The sequence below is a fragment of the Bombus pascuorum genome, chromosome 12 (assembly GCF_905332965.1).
Source record: "Bombus pascuorum chromosome 12, iyBomPasc1.1, whole genome shotgun sequence".
Taxonomy (NCBI): Eukaryota; Metazoa; Arthropoda; class Insecta; order Hymenoptera; family Apidae; genus Bombus; species Bombus pascuorum.
The window spans coordinates 6688884-6709264 of NC_083499.1; the positions used below are offsets into that span (position 1 = coordinate 6688884).

Here is a 20381-nt window from a genome sequence, read left to right on the forward strand (position 1 = left end):
TTTGTTGCACAAATTCCACTAATAATTCTTTTCATTTCATGAATTTTTATTTAATTATTGACATGTATTAATAATAAAAGATCTACGATAAAATAAAGTTGCAAATTTGTTTTTCATGAAATAAGAATAATCGTATAAAAAAGTTGCCTATTAAAGAGGATATCACCTTTGATGAAAGTTTCCGCGTAAGGGGAAAGGTATGAAATATTATATGGATCACTCGAACAATTTTCAACGAGATCTATAAGTGTTTTACTACAATTCTTTCTTTCTTTAAGGCGAATAGAGGAATGTAACATCTGGATAAATACTTTTGTATAGTTTGAGTTTGAAACAGCACATCTATAGTTAAAACAACCTTGCACGTAAATGTAATACATAGAAAACTATTTATAAGCGAAACACCGTCATCATATTATTGCCCGAAATAAGTTGCTCCACGCAAACATCGCGAAACATTTACATGGTGTTACGATTATAAATATCATCTACGAAATTTATTTCATTTTAATAGTTTTAACAAAGAAAGTAATTATTGTAAAATATTTTTACGACGACTTTTCTACATTAATATTAATATTAAATGTGTATGAACGTTCCGATAAAATATCGTAAAACTGGTACCAATTAACTTAATGGAAGTAATTAAAAATTTATTAGTAACTATAAAGCATTTTCAGCATATTTTTTTAATGAAATTTTTTTATTGCATGTACAGTACTACAAAAAACATGTTTTTGCCAATACAAATGCCCAATGATGAGTAGCAACAGAAATATTTTATGATTATGAACTCGTGAGGGTTTCGCTTTCGATTTCATTCGCACATGTCTATTGAGGATATAATAATCGAAGCGTTGGTAGAGAGGTGGAAAGCCGACGAGACGGACTGACAAATATATCAGTCTTATCCCACGCAGTATTGAAGTAAGTGGTCTACCGGAGACAACGGAAGACCAGTCATGAAAATTTGTATTGTGTGAACACTCAGTCTAATTGAAAGATATCTTTACACATACTTTACTATAAAATGAACTTCACGCGCTTAAAACTACTATCATCTTCACGATATTTTAGTCAATAACAATTATTTCATAGCAGTGTTTTACGTAAAAAATTGATACTCTTTTATTTGATAAGTTTTGAATGAACTTATGTACCAATGGTATTCCTAATGATCCCTTATATCATTTAATAAAAAGTGATGGTTTCTCTTTATTAATATTTCTTCAAATTCGATTATTTATTCGGTAATTCGTGTGAAAAAGAGCTGTTACGAAGTATGACTGCTACCAGTTGTTAAATTATTTAAAAGTGTATCCAATATTCAATATGCAGCGGGTTCTTAGCTTTCAAATGGCTCGTGGGTTTGGCGAGTCCAGCGAGTTTGTGACAAAACGTATGTGCTTTTCGTTGATATTTTCGATCGGATTTCTTGCTTTATTGGGTGGATTTTTACTTGGCCGTTTTGCCACGCAAAGAGCTATAGAATTTCGTGCGGAAAAAAAGCGCCTTGAATTAGCGGGAAACGGGCTAGAAAATACAGAGTATCTCCAACGTTTCGTGCTCGAGCAACTAGAAAGGGCGCCTCTTGATCCTGATTTTGAAACGTACGTTTATTCATTATTTTTAATCTTAATATCCAACTTTTATATTATCTTAAAATATTTATAAAATAGGAAATGGGATTCCTTCAATTTAAAGGAAAATGATATACATCAAGTGAATAATATTCTATCGAATTTATCGCTTATTGAAAAAGTCGTCAAATATCAATCGTACATCGTGGCAACCGCCAGAGGAGCCAGAGAGCCTGGTAAGTTATCTTTTTTTTTTGCATTATTTTTAACATAAATCGCATTACTTTACTTACTGTAAATGTTCAGATAGGTACGTAGTTTTATCTGCTGGCGGTGAAGGTGTCGGAATCGCTTTAGAATTGGCAAAAATTTTCAATCAAATTCAAGAAGAATACATGTGGAAACCTCGTAGATCTATTATTTTTTGTTTATTTTCCGCATCTTCAAATCCTTGTCCAGAAATGTTGTCCAGCTTTCTTCCTCACAAGATTGTGGCTTATATTGTAGTAGACCATCAAGCTTTACAAGGTTTGTTATCATAGGAAAGTTAGTGGTCATCAATTTTAAACACACATTTCAATTGATTACAGGTAAAGGCCACTTTATTGTATCTGGATCAGATATTGTACAGTTTATGGTTCTAGAATCTGCTAGCATTGTAAAAAACTGGTTTTCTTATGACAATCAGTTATTGTCCTCAAACAATACATTTTACAATGTTACAACTTCTCGGCTAGCTTTGGACATACCTCATGCAGTACTCTCTTATATGGTAAACAATAGAAATAATTATAAATATTTATATAATAGACAATCTTCATTGCTTGTCTTTTCTATATATTTTTAGAATAATAATATCACATGCAATGAAAATCATCATGAGAGGGAATTGCGTAAAATAATTTTAGCACAAATAGTTGGTCAAACTATTTGGAAGTTCTCTGAATGTTTAATAATAAAATGGAACCCTAGTTATTTTAATAACACTGCCCTTGACGTATTAAAATCTATAAACAATACTGAATTATCAGATGTTAAAGGTACAAAATACATTACATACTATATTACATACTGTATACTGTACTTGCTCTGACTTTTATAACATTAAATAAAATTACTTTTTTTTAGAGAAAGTACAGCAAACCTTGGATAAATTGCTGACAAGCATTAAAATTTGTAATAAAAAAATTGATACAGTTGACAACATCAAGTATGTAATTTTTACAAGCTACATAAAATTCTTATATTTACATGCTACAAATTACAACATTTCAGAAATCTAGAGAATCTATACTTTTTTTGTTACAGCACACTTGACACAAGGATACTAAATGATTTACTGATGGATTTGGATAGAATTCTTCTATGTCCTGATAAGCAAAACCAATCCAGAACTGATTGGTCAAAATTTTTTAGATTGAGTCATGAGCCTTCAAACAAAATCATAATGTACATGAACGAAGTGGTAAAGTGTTATGAAAATGCTATACAACTTTTACAAGATCGATAGAAAAAATATAAAAGTACAAAACGTTAGATATGGAATTGTCTTTTGAAATTCTGTGGTAACATTTAATAATTATCATTGATGTTTTTTGACACTTTTATCATATACTTAGCTTAATTTTTTATTTTGGAGTTCCTATTTTTCATTTGCATATCATTATGAATTATACAGACACAAACATTTATATACATACAAGTGAGTACAAAATATGTATTATTTTTTACCTGTGATAAATTAGATCAATTTAAATGTTCTACAACTTTAAATTAATGTATGTTTCCTATACCATATCTTATTTCTCTCTCAAATTGAGAAGCATCAAGTGTTCCTTCGATAGCTTTGCAGTTTGGATTAAATACAGAATAGGCACTAAGTTCACCTGATTTTTTTGGTTTAGATCGAGTATTTAGACAAATAAATATTAATGTAGACAAAATAAAATATACTGCTCCAAATTCATATTGAATGGCAATTATATACAAGGTACCCCATAAAAGAAAATACAGTAGATATATCACTATTCTTAGCATTGTACATTGTGATTGGTCTACACTGTCATCTGAACAGGTACTTTCCGCATCCTGGTCATCCTGCAAGCTTTTCATCCTTAATCATACTGATTTATTGTATAGATTTTACAATAAATGTTATTTCTTATGTAACAAACGTATTTATTATAATATCCTCCAATATTATTCACACCGTATAAAAGAGCATCCATAGCTGGATGGAGAGTCAGTCATAACATTTACAGTATCTTACATGTGTCACACATAACATAACCTTACCTTGATATCGGATTTTAACGGTGCTGCCACTGAAGAATCTTCAACTGATTTATTTCCATTCCACGGTAGGACAGTTTTTATCACATTCTTAATAAACTCTATCATTTCTTCCCTTCGTTTACGACGTCTATAAGCTTCGAGTCTCTCTTTTATGTCACTTCGAGCCATATTGAACATGACCGTCTTCTATCAGAAGCACATTGCGTTATATTCATTCGTAACTTGGTATACTTTACAATATAAGTGATATAACAAACTAACAATCATTTTGTAAATGATTGGTCGCTTATCGCAGCTGTATTATCTGCACATCTTATTATTGGTCGATATGTACATGATGTATACATACTACATACATATAAACTGTCATTAATATGCTATTATAGGTTGATCGAATGAAGTTCGTCCAATATATGTACATATATTTGACAACTTATTATGTATAGTAGAACAAGCCGATATTATGTTAAACAGTATGATTTTACAAGGAAGATAGGTTAACAAATATTTTTATTAAAATAGTACTAATGGCGAACCAAGCCAAAAGCGCAACACAATCTGATTCTATCGACGTTAAATTACTCAATGTATTAGATACTCGGTTACTCGGTGGTGCCGTTGATTTTGGATCTTCTTTCATCATCTCTGGGATGTTGGCGATCATATTTAGAACTATGATTGCGCCGGTTGAAAGGGTTAAATTGATTTTACAGACACAGGCGAGTAGCCATCAAATAGGACATGCGAAACGATCCGCATACTCTGGCGTTTTAAATACACTTATTAGAATACCTAAGGAACAGGGGTTCCTGTCTCTTTGGCGTGGAAATGTTCTCAATATTTGTCGATATTTTCCAGCCCAAGCAATTAATTTTTCCTTTTACAATATATACTACGGAATGTTCCAAAAAGTTTGTCCGATAGATTATTAATAAGAATACTTTTTTAAATATAATTCTGAAATTTGCGCACGTAAACATCAAATAGTGTTACATAGATGATTGAATCGAAGAATTACAGTCACATCGTTTTGCCATTCATGAGTGGTGGTGCCGTCGGTTTAACTTCCTGTGCGGTTCTTTACCCCCTTCATTTCTGCAATACTCGAATAACCGTAGATGTTGGCGACAGCAAGATAGTTAAGAGGGAGTTTTACGGATTCAGTGACTGCATATGCAAAATTTATAAAAACGACGGTTTAAAAGGATTATATCAAGGACTGTCTGTCTCGATTTGCGGGCTATCTTTATACAGGTTTGGAGTATTTAAGAATAATTGTATCAATTGATTAATCAATCTCAAAAGTATTGACTGTTTATTGAACGAATTTATACATTTAAATATTTCAACTTGATTCTTTATTTCTTACATTATACACTAGGTGCCCTGTATTTTACAAAATTCAACCTACGATTTCTTTTGATTTTATCTTCAAATAAATGTTTGACGATAGATGAAAGGACAACGTACAAATAGATATCGTGACAATAAAAATTTATTTATAATCTCATAGTGATTAGGTGATGCGAATGAGAAATTTTTAATGCATTTTGTAGGTCCATTTACTTTGGTCTTTATGCAACTGGTAAACGAACATATTTGAACAATTATGCAACAGATCATGACACAATGAACGCACCATTCTTTATGTCCTTGGCCCTTGCTCAATTATCTTCTTGGATCGCGACAATTGTTTCCTATCCCTTCGATACAACGTCTAGACAAAAAATGCTTTGGAGCGGGCGTGGTCCGAGAAGTTTCGTGCCATTGCGACACGTGGTCGGTAAAAAGTTCTAAAACAACTTTAATGGGAATTTTAAAGGTTCGTTCACTGAGTACGACTATTCAATACTCCGTCAGATCGCTACTATCATAGAAAAAGATGGCCCAATTGGTTTTTATAGAGGCATGACCGCTAACTTAATGAGTACACTTTGTGGATCTTTACTTCTGGTTACATACGATATAGTTAAGCTACGTTTTGATCAGTTAATGGAATCAAAGGTATTCCGTTTGTAAACTATTTGTTATTTTAAAAGTTTACATTTAAAAAATTGTGTTTTGTAGAATAGTAAATCCGAAACTTGAAGATTGCTAAGAAGCTTAAATGTTTAGCAAATGTCAATACAAAAGTAAATTTAAGATGATGCATTATTGGATTATACTTATACACCTAAACGGTAATTGTTTATACAAATAAATTGTGAAAAAAATAAACCAAATAATTTTGTACAAGTAATACATAATTTTCTATGAGTCGAAAATTAGGAACAAAAATTGCCAAGTGCAACATGATGCAATGTTGTGAATCAAAAAATGTGTAACTGGCATTATCTAAAGCACACGTATTGAGTTAGATTAAATAAAAATTACTTATGCTAGATAGATTGTAGACAGTATAATAATCGACGATGAAATTTATTTTAATATAACAAAAAGCTGTCACGTTCATGCATTAAATGCATCTTTCCGATTTCAAGCAATCTTTCAAACTCTATATTCTTGACCGTGAAAAATGCGTACTTCGAATGAACTAATCTTCAGCGGTTTCCGTTTTATATCTTGAATAACCTCCATATTTTATATCGGTTGGGAAAGTATTACATCTATTGAGACCTCGATCTGCGTATAATCGCTAAAAATTATATAACAAATCACTCCTTATAGAAACTTCGTAGTGTCACAGTAACATTCTATCGTGACACATAGAGCGCTTACGGTAGAATCAATTTCAAACACAGTGATACCCAGATGGTGCGTGGCCATACATCCGAAGAGGTGACCTAGACGTTTCTTTATTCTGCCGTGAGTGTATCAAGGGTAAAACTGGGAAGTAGGCAGTGCGAATAAAACAGAATAAATAGAGTCTAATAAGCATAGAGATATGAAGATAGAGTACGCGAATCATACGTGACTGTGTAAGTGGATGTAATATGAGAATAAAAAGATAACGTTGCATAGAGGGTATTGTCTAATCAAACTACACATCGATGATCGGTGTTATACTTACATATTTAGTATACGAATGCGTATGCGTTATTACACAAAGGCACAAGAGGTCTCTATACAATGTTCCTTCTCTATTCCTATATCGCCTTTTTAGCTCGTTCACGCTCTCTATTTTTATACCTTTATGGTAATAAGATTGTAAGGTTTCTTACTCCTCATCACATATTACATATTTCTTTAGTTTAGTTAAAAATTATTGGTCAAATATAGTTGTGTTTGGTATCGTTTTGATTGGACGATTGTCAATAATCCGATTAAGGTATTCTCCTAACAGTATAATAAAAAATTAAAAAAAGATTATACTTTTCCTATCGCGGTAATTCGATACCGGGTTGAATTACAATGCATCGGTGAAAATCATTGATAACATAGAAACTCGAACCATAGGTTCCAAGAATTGACGAAGATAACCCTATAGGAGGTCAAGTTCGTTGTCATATGCATATATCTACACATTGTTATGTATGCCACAGTTGCAGAATCACGTTGGTAATCACAATAAAAGAAGATGGAGTACCTTAGAAACAATAGTTCTGGTTCTTTGGCCATTGAAAGTGTCCGTGAAAGTCGTGTGCTCGTTCTTTATACCGGCGGTACCATTGGAATGATTAGAAATGAAGATGGAGGTAATACGTTTCTCTTTCTCTTTCACGTGAAATTATGATTGAAGTGGTTGTCGTTAAAACTGTGAAGATAATAAGATTTATTATCTTACTATAGTTCTCGTACCTAAAGCGAACGCTTTCGTGAAAAAACTGCGAAATTATCCACACATGTTCGACCGAGAATACGCGGAAAAACGATTCGGATTGATGGGACCGCTTGTACTTCCGTAAGTGCATAATCGATCTATCGATTGGAAAAAAGAAAAAGTTAATAATCCTGATAAATTCGTAACGATACCTGACCAACTAATAGGTATTTATTTTTATTTGGTTTTTCTTTAAAGAATGACTGCGACAGACAGCAAACGTGTCATTTATAACGTATTGGAATATTCGCCACTGTGTGATTCTAGTAACATGACAATGGACGATTGGATTCGTATTGCCCACGATATCAAGGTAACCTCTATTATGCAAGTATACATAGTTAGAGACGCTATATGTATGGTTTAATCATGTATATACATATATTCATAGGACCTCTTTCGGAAATGTATTGCAAAAAGATGAAAGGAACATGAACGCATGTAAATAAAGTTAGAATATAATATCTTTTCTTTCGGAAATAAATGCTTCAAATACTGGATACTTTTAGAAATAAATTTTATTTTATCGTAAACTGTAGACAAAGAGTTTCGAAAGAGAAATAACGAATTAACTAATTAATTAAATAAGCTTTACACTCAACACGATATTTGCTGTTCTAGCAAGCTTACGAACGTTTCGACGGATTCGTAATTCTACATGGGACAGACACGTTAAGTTACACGGCATCTGCTCTATCTTTTATGCTCGAATCTTTGGGCAAAATAGTTATTTTAACTGGCTCTCAAGTCCCAATTTTCGACAGCAGAAGCGACGGGTTGGATAACTTCCTGTCATCCTTAATAATAGCTGCAAATTACAACATACCGGAAGTATGCGTATACTTTGGAACAAACTTGATGCGAGGAAATCGTACCTGTAAAATATCGGCCACTTCGTTCGAGGCGTTCGATTCACCGAATTTTCCACCGTTGGCTAAGGCCAACATCACGATAGAAGGTTAGCAGTTGACCCAATTACAGGATGCAATTCGCTTAATTGACTGTGGTTTTGCTCGTTTCGTGCAATCTTCTTCCACGAGATATTCTTTTGTCCGTTAAATGGAACTCTAAATGCAAATCGATACATGCAATGATAGCGTAATACGTACCAGATGATATTACAATTCTATGACGTTCAAAGATTTTTATCAGGAATCTATATTTGGAAACTAGTAGTTACATTAGCATTATCATATAAAATAACGTGTTCGTATATGTTAATTTATTGCCACATGCACGTGTTAAACTTTGTTATAAACTACTGTTGCGATACGGAAAATGTAGTTAAAGAGAAGCTGTATTAGCATACATAACGTGTACGATTGTAGTTTAAGAATGTCTTTAATATGTGCCGTTTTACCAACGTCACTGTAATATACATATATGTGTGTGTGCATTGCAGTGGATTATCGGGCAATATTCCGTCCATTTACGTTGGAAAAGTTTCACGTATACGCGTCCTTGAACAGAAATGTTGGATTGCTACGAATATTTCCAAGTATGACTACGCACTTGGTAAGGGCGTTTCTACAGCCCCCGATCGAAGGTGTGGTGCTACAGTCCTACGGAGCAGGAAACGTGCCCACGAACCGAGAGGATATAATTAAAGAATTGTCCGCAGCTACGAAACGCGGTGTCATCATCGTCAATATTACACAATGCGCGACAGGCTGCGTTAAGAATTCATACGCACCTGGAAAACTTCTCGAGGAAGCTGGTACGCTTAAAATTATATTAAAAATTCGCGATTCAAAAATGAGAATATTCTTTATATCGAATTTGAGATTGCAGCAGATCTAAATGCGAAAGTTTACAAATTTTCAGGTGTAATATCAGGTTCTGATATGACACCAGAAGCTACGTTGACTAAACTCGCTTACGTATTATCGAAGAAAGAATGGGATTTACAAACGAAGCGTCAAATGATGCAAACGAATCTCCGCGGAGAATTAACTGCTCAACGACCGCCGTATCTCGAGGATATAGATCTTGTGGAGGCGGTTGCAAGATCTTTGAGACTTTCTTCAACGGCGGAACGTCAAGAATTGGGATCGATTCTTTTCCCTGCGATGTTGAACGCTGCCGTGAGGAGCCGCGATGTCGTGAAACTCGAAATATTGAAAGGATACGTAAGTATGTGTAATTAAGCCATTCATACGATACTCAATTTTTTTTTTTCAAAGTAGTTTACACCTTTCGACTAGGGTGCAGATATATCGCAACAAAACGCAGATGGTCGCACGGCATTGCATATTGCTTGCTGCGAAGGTGATTTAAATGTCGTCCACTGTCTTTTACGAATGGGTGCGAACGTTCACATCAAAGATCGATTTAACCGTACACCACTGACCGACGCGATAGAGTTCGATCATCACGAGGTATAATATCACTCGAACCTTGTATTTCGCATTTATTCCATTTCATGTCATATTTCCATTTCGATTTTCCAGATCATTAATATTCTAATACATAATGGTGCACACTTACATGGAAGCGCATATATAATAGGAGAGAAAATGTGTGCCGCTGCAGCCGTTGGAAACGTGAAGCGTTTAACGTCGTATCAATTAGCGAACGCAGACCTCTCGCAGAAGAATTTTTCTGGGAGGACACCCTTGCATTTCGCAGCGCTACATAATAACATACAAGCTGTTAAATTCTTATTGGATCATAATGTGGAGACGGAATGTTACGACAAAACGGAACAATCGCCGTACGATCTTGCCAAAGCGTCGGGTTCCGCTGATGTGGAGAAATTGTTGTCGCCGCTTTATTCCTCGAACTCGCTAGTTACGGAGGAAACTTCGAGATGAAAGTGAAACGACCGCTAGTCCGTAACTAAACCACGCAATTTTACACAACAAATCACATCAGACTAAAAATAAAACCCGCGTATCTGCGTTAAGTACAATAGCATAAAATGGACATCTATTCAACTATCTTCGTATTATATTTGCGTCCAGGTTGAAATAATATGATTGCGAAGACGGCGGACCACGTAAATACGTTAATTTGTGGCAGAAGAGTCGTTAAGCATTTCATACAATAGTTAACGAAAAGTGAAAGTCTAAAGCGACGATGATTATGACTGGATCACGCAGCAGTGCACGCGAAAATATTTCGCGCGAGATAATAACGTATTTCCTTGAGCGTAGTAAAGTGTGAGTTTGAAGTGTGAAAAACCGATGTTCCTTCATTTTTGTACAAAAATATTTCTTTCTGTATGTGTGCAGTAATAGAGAGTATGCGTTACATCATCACATTATCCCAAGCTCGTCCATCACGGTTCTTAAAAGCTTCGGCGTTATTAAACAATCCTTATAAATGTAAGCGCAATTATGATTTCCCTTTCGTCCGGTAATCACAGCATCTTCAATGATCGTACCATTTGTAACATCTTTGAACCAGCTGTGACTGTTGATAAATGCATTTAAAACATCCTCGTAATTTCAAGTTTCTGAGTATTCTCTTTCCAATCTTACCTTGATAATCCATCGATTATTTTATCTGTACTCGTTGGATTCTCCGAATGCGCGGCTATTGAAACGATCGAACAAACGATACGTTGCATGCACGGAACCACGTAATCGTTGCCGAACATCATTTCATTAATAGCGTTCCCTATTTGTAACCATTGCCCATTATCCGCCGAGCCTAACATTGTATACGATAAGAGAAGAAAAAACTATTAATGAATATAGAGAATTATAATATCATTTACTTACGATAATTATACTGTGGATGCGCTTTCGAGAATAATGGCGAAACTACGCTAAACAGGGTGGCCATTAATCCAACAATTCCAATGCTTTTCGTGTCAACGTTGAACAGCGATGGATATTCACCATTCTCCCCTATTTTATGCTCGAACGGTATCGAAAGGAAAGGAATAGTCACAGCCCAATCAATCTGTGGCAATTATTATTATTACAAATAAGAAGACTTTTTATCTGCATCGAGTGAAAGTTAACAATTACCCGAATTTTCTGAAACTTACACGAAATTGTTCTTGCTCCGAATCGAAAGAGATCAGCCCACCATTTGGATGCTTTCCAAATACCTTACTGTGAGTCCTCGAAGTTTTTGCCTTTTTATTAACGTTATCCTTCGGTTCAGAAAGGTGCAGCAAACAACATAGCGATAATAACATAACGGAGTATTTGAACGAATTTCTCATGATTTTTATTGTTCTACTAAAAAAAAAGAAAAAAAAAAGTTGATCTGTCGTAAAAGCTGGTGCTGCTGCAACTAACTGAAGCAAATTATCGGCGGTAGAGAATCTTTGTTACACTTACGGTAGATCTTTGGTGGCTAGTAAATCGACTAATTGGAACGAACACAGGAATACGTGTGAGGAATCCTTGATCTCTGCTGGCAGTTTTTGTACAGAAGCCAGCCCACTCTTGACAAGTAGGAAACACTATTTCGTCAAGCGGAATTAACGAACCTAAGAGAGAATTCTGGTTAAATTACTGTACCGAAACAACGTCGCCGCAGCTGTTACGCCGCTCATCGTCACGCCTAATTCCGCAAATTCGCGCGAGTCCACGTTTCGTAATTACATATTCCCTCGTGTTTCGTTATTTTCACTAAGGCCGGTGTAGTTTAAAGATTTTCCACATACCTTGCACGATACGACGCGTCACACGCGTACAGAAAGATTTTCGTCGGTCGAGCGTTGTTTTATTAAAATTAAAACGCGAAACGCAGCAGGATAACGATTGAGAGACACTGGCAATACTTGTTTAATTTATGTGTGCATTCATATGCGAGGTTTGTCAGTGCACGCATACGAGCCTCGACTTTCGTGAATTTTCCAGAGCAACCTGCAGAACGAATTCCTCGTCTTAAAATCAGGTAGACGACGAACGCATGGTCGCGAAACCTGCATATGGCGTTTCAATTTCACGAAGTTTCTGCAGCCTTCTTACGAACAAAATATCACGAAATGCTCTTTCCCATTTCACTTACGAAATTGCTGCTGGATTATCGCAATCGTCGATCGTTGTCACGGACTTTGATTAACTGAAATAAAATCTATGTACTAACATGGTTTTATTACAACAACGATTACGATAAACAACGTCTTATTTTCCGCAATGTAACATCGCATAGTCGTTTGTTTCTAAAGAAATCGTCATGGACCTAGGAAGAGGTGGATGAACGCGTTAACAGCTCCTTATCGATCTTGCGAAAGATGAATTATTTCGGGCTCGACAACAATGCCATCGCGAGTGATTCGTAGCGACAGTTTAGCGTCTCGCTGCTTCTTCAGAAGAGACGAGCGGGTCACGGACCGTGATAGCGTCCCATGGAAATCTAACAATGAAAGCGAAACCACCGGCTCCAATTATGTCCATGGTTTGTCATGTCGTGACGATTCGGAGTAGGTGCATGACTATATATGCCAGGGACAATGTTGGTGTTCCCCAGTTTCTTCAGAGCCAAACGATACGACACACCCACGAGGACTGATTTATTTTTCGCGTTCCATGGAGGTATGCTTCGTGTAAATAGCAAATTCGCGAAAGGAAATGTTCACTGTGAATAATATCTTGTTTGAAATCTTTTTGTCGCAGATGTCGTTTAATTTTCGGAATCCTGTCCTGCTCTTGTTATCTTTGGCGGCGATCGTCGGAGGCAGCCCCAAGTTTGACGATGGAGGGTAAGATTCTTCCTGAGTTCTGAAGTGGTTATACGAAGGCGTTTCTTACTCGAACGACTTTTCCAAGCTCGCTTCGAGCTTTTTATCTCTTCGGTTTTCTTCGAGTAATAATTTTCACGACTGAGCGAAACAAATCGTAAACAGGTTCATACCAAGTTCCATGATCTATCTGGAAAAGAACGCAAAGTCCCAAGATCAGATAGCTATGCCTTCCGAGCCAAGGCTACGCAGTGAGACATCAACAAAGCGGAGCGACGTGGACAACGACGTGGATATCACGGATCGCAGCCAAGAACCTCGGTTTGGTTTCACGAACCTTGGTAGCACAGGAAGCGTAAGCAATCTTCGTTGAATCTTATCCTCATACGAACGTTCGTCGATATTTAAGTAACATAGACATCGACACAGGGTTACGGAGTATCAACGTATGCACCGGCGAAGATAGACTTGGGAGGATTGTTCTTGGGCGCCATCATAGGAATAGGTTCCATCCTCATCATACCTAAACTACTCTACATTCTTTCTGGCACTTACGGCCATTATGCAAGAAGTAAATTACTCAAAGCTTTATTTAAAAGAAAGGAAAATAAGAAAAACCATGAATTTCGCTTTAATACAAAATAATCGTCTCTTCGTAGGCGAAGAGAGTGGCTTCGCTCAAATCATGACAAGAATGGACGACGTTCTGGCTCGTCACGGTATCGACACGACATCCTGCATGCAACGAGCCGTCTGTACTTATTCGCAACAGGCCTCCTCGTCGGTGAAAGAGGCCAATAAGCTAAGCGACAATGAGAAGGCGTCGTCGTTCGATCGCGTGATCGATACGATCACGACGAATCAGATTTTCCGAACGGCCATGGAAGGAACCGCGATACAGGAAGCGGTGGAAGCAGGGAGAGCCGGTCGAAATTGTTCGCGGACTTATCCACATTGCGGATTTTCCATGGAAACGATACTGTCTTTATTATCAAACGTAATTACCACGGTCGCCGCAGTTAATACAGGAACTACGACGCCCACGGGAAGTGGGACGTTGTAATCGCTAAGAGTGAACATTTCTGATTACGCGATAAAATATCCTGCTACGATTCTCGGACATTGAAGCGTAATGGATCGTATGGAAATGTAGTCGTCTTTAGGTAAAGTTGAACAGGATAGTAACGAAGAATACATTAGCGCCATATGATAAACCGTATATTATATTATACGGTTCCATTTACGTAATCGAGTAGTCGTTTATCATAAATACGATCAGTTCCTCATGATGCAATTGAAACATTATTCGTAAATGAAATTAGTCGCAGGTGTCTTTTAAGAAATAAAAAAAGGAACAAATTGCAACAATTTCCTTTTACGTTTATTTGATCTTATACACATGCGAACCGAGAAAAGTGAAATTGTTCCCGCGTAATATGACGAAGTCGCTAGTTCGCGCAGTTTGGCGTGTAACGCGACGACTTTCCTTCGACGTAGACACTTACTCTTTACACAATCCTCGTGTAAGGCAAACAGGACCGTATGTAATTACATAGCGTGAGGATCTGTTATTTTTCAGTGTGAACACGATGTACAAAGTTGTACACTGTTTTAAAGGTTCTTCAATCTTCGATATAGATACAATAATCTCTTAGAGCGTATATAAATATAGAATTTTTCTATTAAAATGTATGAGACACGTGCGAGGTGTTGATTCCTAAGAGAATTAAAATGAACTTTGTAGAATTAACGTGAAATATCGAACCGTTGATATTCGAATTGGAACTTAAGCCCCCAAGAGGAATTCGTTCTTAATTACAGATTATACAGCACTATAATATATTCACGTTAGTAAAGTGCAGTTTCGCTTTTACAGAAAAAATATTGGACATTCTCTGTTATACTCTGTACATGTCATTATATGTACGTACCCTAGAAGTTCTTTGGTCCTTAGCAAAATACATAAATCTTCGTTGAACGTATTATTAAAGCTATGTAATTTAATTGACATTAATAAATTCAACAAACACAAGCAATCAAGTCTAACGTCGTTTGAATAAACCTATTCTGAAACGTATCTTAATCGTAATATAAAAACATGTTTGGAGCTTCTTAATTATGCAAATATAACGATAGACAACTTTGAAGCAATTAACATTGTCGTGAATTTCGTATTGTTTCACAACATACATTCATTAGCTGAATAGTTACCTATCTTATAAACGTTATCTGATTTTTACAAGAATAAGATCTCTGATAATTACAATAATATGCTCGACGTACCGTCGTCTACGAGCACTTTCGATTGCTACAAATATCTTTTTGTACCTGATTCTTTCGTTAAATTGGCAACGAGATTTTCTTTTTCAGACAATAACACTTTTCAATAACTTTCACTTGGTAAATATAAGACAACATTTTTATATAACGATCATTTCATGTACTGTCGCTTCGGTAGAAGGAGTATGGCTCCTATAGCGACACACACGTGCCACATACTGTGCACGATATAGTAATTCTTTCTTGTTTGCAGAAAGGCGTAACAAATAAGACCGAGGGAGACTAGAAGGAGACCAGCCGGAAAATAAATGCTTCTGTAAATGAAAACAAATTTCACTTGAAATTAATCTCCCTTATAAATTTCTTAAAACATTCTACTCACCTGTAAGGACGCGATGGATAACGAACCGTACCCCTTCTTTTGCATCTCATGCCCCAAGACAGACCGATCAGTACAGAGCCTGTTATGGCTGGCAGGAGAAACACCCAGAGAGCTGTACGATCCATTTCGGCACTCATGGCGAGAATAACAGCACCAGTTATTTGACAAAAAGCAGTGAGCTTTGGTCCAAACGAAGCCATTGCTACCAATGTCACCCAAATGGACAGAAGAGCGTTGAAGAAATCACAGAACTGTAAAACGCTCAGTCTCATGATGCATACGCTGTACACATCCTCTCCAGCTTCGCAGGCATGATAGAACGTCGAGAAAAACATCACAGCGGCGTAAACTATCGCCTCTGTAAAATATTCTCTACGCACGGCCACGTAAACGGAACCAATAAATGCCAGGTTGCTGAGCGTCAGCAATAGTACTCGGATTATTACGTCGCTATTGCCGAGAACATAAGTGTCATCCGCACAATCGAAGCCTCTGTAAGCGCCGGAACAATGACACGCGGCGAACACGAAACCGCCGCTCATGTAATGCATACATTTTCCGCGAGAGTTGCAGCGACCTTCGATGCAAGGTAACGAAGAGATACGACTCTCTACTCTGGTGTTACAAGGGGTCATGCAGTCACAATCCTCACAGGCGGTCCCATTCATACAAGTTGCTATACAATGGCAATTTTCTTCTGTGCAAAATGCTCTCAGACTTATATGCCAGATTCCTGGCTCTGGGAATGGAATGTGAAGGGTAGCTGGTCCTGTATGATTTACGTAAATGTCTGCAGCTGTCGTGTTCTCCATTCGAGTGCAGCCTCCGCCAGCAGTGATATTCGAGTAATAACCTGGTAAATCAGGATTTGTTTTAACGACTATATCCCTCTTATTATTCGACTTTCAGTTGCTTACCTAATGAAATGCACGCAACCACGATGACGTTCTTTTTCTCCTTGTCTTTCGCGTCAACTAGTTTCAAACTTAGAGTCAGAGTTCCACCGACGTCGTACACTCGACCGATTTCGAAGCTGAGGACGGACAATGTGTCTGAGGTTAAATTAAACGCCGATGGTTTTGTACCATTTCCCCGCAGGTGCTCGTAATCGAAAAGGAAAAAGTCAGGCAAGGACTTTCTCATCAAATCCACCGACTTCACTTGATCCAAATCGTGAGCGGGAGAATTGTCGAGCAACTGTAAGGACACGTTAGAGCTCTCTCCGGAGAGCAACTGAAGGGTAACATAGTGAAACGCGTCCGAATAGGGTTTGAAGAATACCGTGGCGTTTGTAGTATTCATTATCATTCCCGTGAGGTGATCGTCCGCAGTCACGTGGACCGCGATCCTGCATTCTTCACCGCAAGTCGACTTTAATGACAAACTAGAATCCACGAATTCATCGGGTATTAACAATTGCATCACAGCCGAATCCAAGCTTCCGTTCATATGCACTTCGTACTCGTATTTCGGATCCATTGGCAAGACTACAGAGGCAGATTCTAAAAGCAATTCCGCGTCCAACACTGTATCGCATGATGCTCCAAGTCCTGGAAATAAGAATACGTATTTTCAACTGCTATCATCGTGCTGACATCAATCGATTGAATTATATTTTATCTTTTTTTGGATAATCAACCTTGTTGCGTGATCTTTCCGTTATCAGGGTCGCTCCAGGATCGAAACGCAATAGCATACCAATCACCTGGCGCCGGCGCATTGATTTTTATCATACATTCATCTCCGTTGCTTTTCATGTCTAGCGAATAATATCGGCGTCTTCCTTTCATAAGTTTCGCTGCGATCTTCGATCCATCCGGCCGCACAAACGGTAAGCTACCGGACTTCAGAAACACGGAAACATTTCGAGCTGAGCATCTACCTATTCCCCCAGTCTTTTCTTCTTTTACAGTGAACCTAAAAGAAATAAACAACGTTCATTCATCTTGCATATAGAACACAGTAACGATTCTTTTCGCGCTATTCTAAATTTACTTGAATCCTGCAGCCACCGTGCAATCCGGAACATTGAAGTGGATAATGGAGATGTGACGATAAGCGTAATAGTCGTCGAGAACATTGTTGGGTCGATGAGCAACCCGTTCCAATTTGCTGCACAGACATCGTTGTATCGCGAAGATCCATGCCAACGAAATGACTAGTACGATATCTCGCATATTATAGATCCTGCTATTCGCCTCATAACAAGCTACTTCTTCGACTTATCGGAGAAGATATGCTGTCCTAACAACCTATGCAGAAAATATTATATACGTATCGATAAGAATTTATCTTCTAATTGGAAGAGCGAGTGTGTTAAAAAATGGAATTACGATTTTGCTGAATCAGATTAAAGATAATAGAGTGAATACGATTACGCGTGGCCAGTAATCAGTCGCGATATGAATGAGGAAATATTCCAATTCATGGTAATTCGCGAATTACAGGAAATGAAGTAACATGAACTATACCTCGGCTGTTGATTTTTACGAGGCTCGTTTCAGACGTTGAAGAAGATTTGTGCGATACGTGTGATACGCGTGACCAAGTAGGTCAAATACCGTTGCCAATTCCCGCGCTTCCTGCGCTTGCAAGACGCGATTGCTTATTTGACTGCGCTTCCGTGCCGCGATACAGAATAGAGTTCCTATCGGGTTGAAACTCGTCGTCGTAGCAATTTTAATCTCGAATAATATGAATTTTTTAAATTCGGTGGGAATACTTTAATAAGTAATCTTTAATTCGAATAAATCCACTGGAAACGCAGAAATTTAAAGCAAGGTTTATTGTAGATATAAAAGATATAATATGAAGTATGAACGATAATACGGTAATGAAAAATACATAGTACAAAAATTATCTGGTGGCTTATGAACTAGTATCAGATAATTATTAAGAAAATCGTTGCGAGGTATGAATAAAAATTGAGAGATATAGCCGTTTGAATGCTTCGTATACTACTTGAAATAAATTAGCCAAGTATTGTGATAATCGAACGAGTCTGTTAAATAATGTATGAAAAATTGATTTTCTATAACGCAACCGCTCACCAATTGGTCTTCAATAGTTAATTGTCAATTCATTTGCGAGCTCACTTTTATAATACATTTGAATTACCTGTCGGTGAACGCGTTACGATGGATGCGCAAACCGATATTCGATTCTGTACGAACAACTTAAGGATTGTATTCCAGTTAGAATCACTTAATATCTACATATACGGTGTAATAATGCACGGAAAGCTGTTAAGTGGTCGTTTAAAACAATGAAAAGCAGAGATTAATTATCATGCTTTATGGACTCGATTAGTATGTTATATCTAACTGATTTAAATCACTGAAAATAAACGTTATGAAAGAATTTAAAATAAATCGGTAATGTGAGAGTAACATAGCAGTTTAAAATATATACATATAGTGACACGTGTAACTTCGCTTGCGTGTCAACACGCCTACACGTTTACATCCGATTAACGTAGTTACACATGTTCGTAACGTTCCACACATATTCCACACGGAAACGGGATAGATTACGTTTCAGAAGGGTCGAAGCGATGCTGGCTGCGGCTGGTAAGTCAAGATGGATAAAGTTCAAGCTGTTTATCTTTCCTCAGTACAGCAACAAGTGTCCCTAAATAATTCATTTTAAATCTTTTCGTCCACAGACGAATTTACCAGATGATCGAAATTTGCGCGCGAGTTTCACCGTTGTCGCCAATCGAATATTTTCGACAACGTTAGTAGAACAACGACTAACTACGTTACTGGCCGATCAAATTCGATACGTATCACTTGACACTATTATGATAAGATTTTTGAATGCCTACATACACACACACAGACAGACACAGACGCGCGCACACATACACACGCGCACGAGCCAGATGCTTTTAATTTCGCGCGATTTTTATAGTCTAATGTCGTAGGTCTAGGAAGAAACAAGAGTCTTGGTGGCGGAGCTAGAAGTTCACTAGACTCGTCGGTCGTTGTATATTTCTGGTGGTCGATCATCGATAAGATTAGTCATGCGGTTTCACACGAACACATAAACACGAGAACACGTACCGGATATTCGTAAGAACACGTGGTCGCTTTGACAGCTATCCCTGATCTCACGTGAGAGTGCGTTCGTGGCCGCTCAGCAGACTGAAAATCCCCGGGAGCTGTTTATTGATCGTTTACTGCGGAAAGGTACGCGCTACCATTCACCGGTTAAATGCGCTTACAACAAGGGAACTTGGTATAAATGGTGACTCAATGCATCGAGTGACTCGACGTGACTCGGTGATTTTACTAAACTAAATAATACCCAAAGATAAAGAGAGAATTCTCAGTGAACCATGATTCCCCTTAATCGGACGCTTAATAGAGAATTGAGACGGGCAACGGCGCAGCTCCAGCACGTGGGTCGATCAGCTGAGCGAACCACGCTCACTGCAAA

General features: G+C 37.3%; 6 protein-coding genes and 1 long non-coding RNA gene across 13 annotated transcripts; 3 read left to right on the plus strand and 4 right to left on the minus strand.

Annotated features, from left to right (window-relative positions):
- The first annotated feature begins 421 nt into the window (after window positions 1–421).
- LOC132912801 (transferrin receptor protein 1-like) lies at window positions 422–3116 on the plus strand. Its single transcript, XM_060970560.1, has 7 exons — window positions 422–1610; window positions 1680–1816; window positions 1887–2108; window positions 2171–2352; window positions 2428–2620; window positions 2709–2790; window positions 2889–3116. The coding sequence occupies exons 1-7, from the start codon at window positions 1333–1335 to the stop codon at window positions 3088–3090; spliced, it is 1296 nt and encodes a 431-aa protein (XP_060826543.1). The 5' UTR covers window positions 422–1332; the 3' UTR covers window positions 3091–3116.
- LOC132912833 (uncharacterized) lies at window positions 2773–4251 on the minus strand. Its single transcript, XM_060970619.1, has 2 exons — window positions 3876–4251; window positions 2773–3677 (listed from the first exon to the last, which is right to left on the minus strand). The coding sequence occupies exons 1-2, from the start codon at window positions 4050–4052 to the stop codon at window positions 3354–3356; spliced, it is 501 nt and encodes a 166-aa protein (XP_060826602.1). The 5' UTR covers window positions 4053–4251; the 3' UTR covers window positions 2773–3353.
- On the plus strand, window positions 3829–11088 carry LOC132912786 (L-asparaginase). 5 transcript variants are annotated; one of them, XM_060970515.1, is made up of 9 exons: window positions 3829–3940; window positions 7358–7510; window positions 7605–7716; window positions 7834–7948; window positions 8257–8593; window positions 9038–9352; window positions 9460–9764; window positions 9840–10013; window positions 10086–11088. In XM_060970515.1, the coding sequence occupies exons 2-9, from the start codon at window positions 7393–7395 to the stop codon at window positions 10446–10448; spliced, it is 1839 nt and encodes a 612-aa protein (XP_060826498.1). In that variant the 5' UTR covers window positions 3829–3940; window positions 7358–7392; the 3' UTR covers window positions 10449–11088. The 5 variants fall into 5 exon arrangements, with proteins under 5 accessions (XP_060826498.1, XP_060826499.1, XP_060826500.1 ...); XM_060970516.1 differs by lacking the exon at window positions 3829–3940 and adding an exon at window positions 4967–5129; XM_060970517.1 differs by lacking the exon at window positions 3829–3940 and adding an exon at window positions 6556–6680.
- Window positions 5174–6523, minus strand: LOC132912848 (uncharacterized). The gene is made up of 2 exons (XR_009659287.1): window positions 6399–6523; window positions 5174–5668 (listed from the first exon to the last, which is right to left on the minus strand). It is a non-coding gene; the product is annotated as an uncharacterized LOC132912848 (long non-coding RNA).
- LOC132912825 (uncharacterized) lies at window positions 10448–12010 on the minus strand. Of its 2 annotated transcripts, none has more exons than XM_060970602.1 (5): window positions 11931–12010; window positions 11633–11828; window positions 11361–11544; window positions 11118–11289; window positions 10448–11049 (listed from the first exon to the last, which is right to left on the minus strand). In XM_060970602.1, exons 2-5 carry the CDS (start codon window positions 11810–11812, stop codon window positions 10893–10895), a joined length of 693 nt encoding a protein of 230 aa, XP_060826585.1. In that variant the 5' UTR covers window positions 11813–11828; window positions 11931–12010; the 3' UTR covers window positions 10448–10892. The 2 variants fall into 2 exon arrangements, with proteins under 2 accessions (XP_060826585.1, XP_060826586.1); XM_060970603.1 differs by having other exon boundaries at window positions 11633–11825; window positions 11931–12006.
- A 247-nt stretch (window positions 12011–12257) lies between these two features.
- On the plus strand, window positions 12258–15320 carry LOC132912818 (uncharacterized). 2 transcript variants are annotated; one of them, XM_060970591.1, is made up of 5 exons: window positions 12258–13133; window positions 13215–13300; window positions 13445–13634; window positions 13709–13850; window positions 13939–15320. In XM_060970591.1, the coding sequence occupies exons 1-5, from the start codon at window positions 13128–13130 to the stop codon at window positions 14340–14342; spliced, it is 828 nt and encodes a 275-aa protein (XP_060826574.1). In that variant the 5' UTR covers window positions 12258–13127; the 3' UTR covers window positions 14343–15320. The 2 variants fall into 2 exon arrangements, with proteins under 2 accessions (XP_060826574.1, XP_060826573.1); XM_060970590.1 differs by having other exon boundaries at window positions 12258–13300.
- LOC132912779 (transmembrane protein 8B) lies at window positions 14639–20335 on the minus strand. The gene is made up of 6 exons (XM_060970504.1): window positions 19994–20335; window positions 17937–18180; window positions 17581–17858; window positions 16859–17491; window positions 15942–16794; window positions 14639–15873 (listed from the first exon to the last, which is right to left on the minus strand). Exons 2-6 carry the CDS (start codon window positions 18116–18118, stop codon window positions 15711–15713), a joined length of 2109 nt encoding a protein of 702 aa, XP_060826487.1. The 5' UTR covers window positions 18119–18180; window positions 19994–20335; the 3' UTR covers window positions 14639–15710.
- Window positions 20336–20381: the final 46 nt, after the last annotated feature.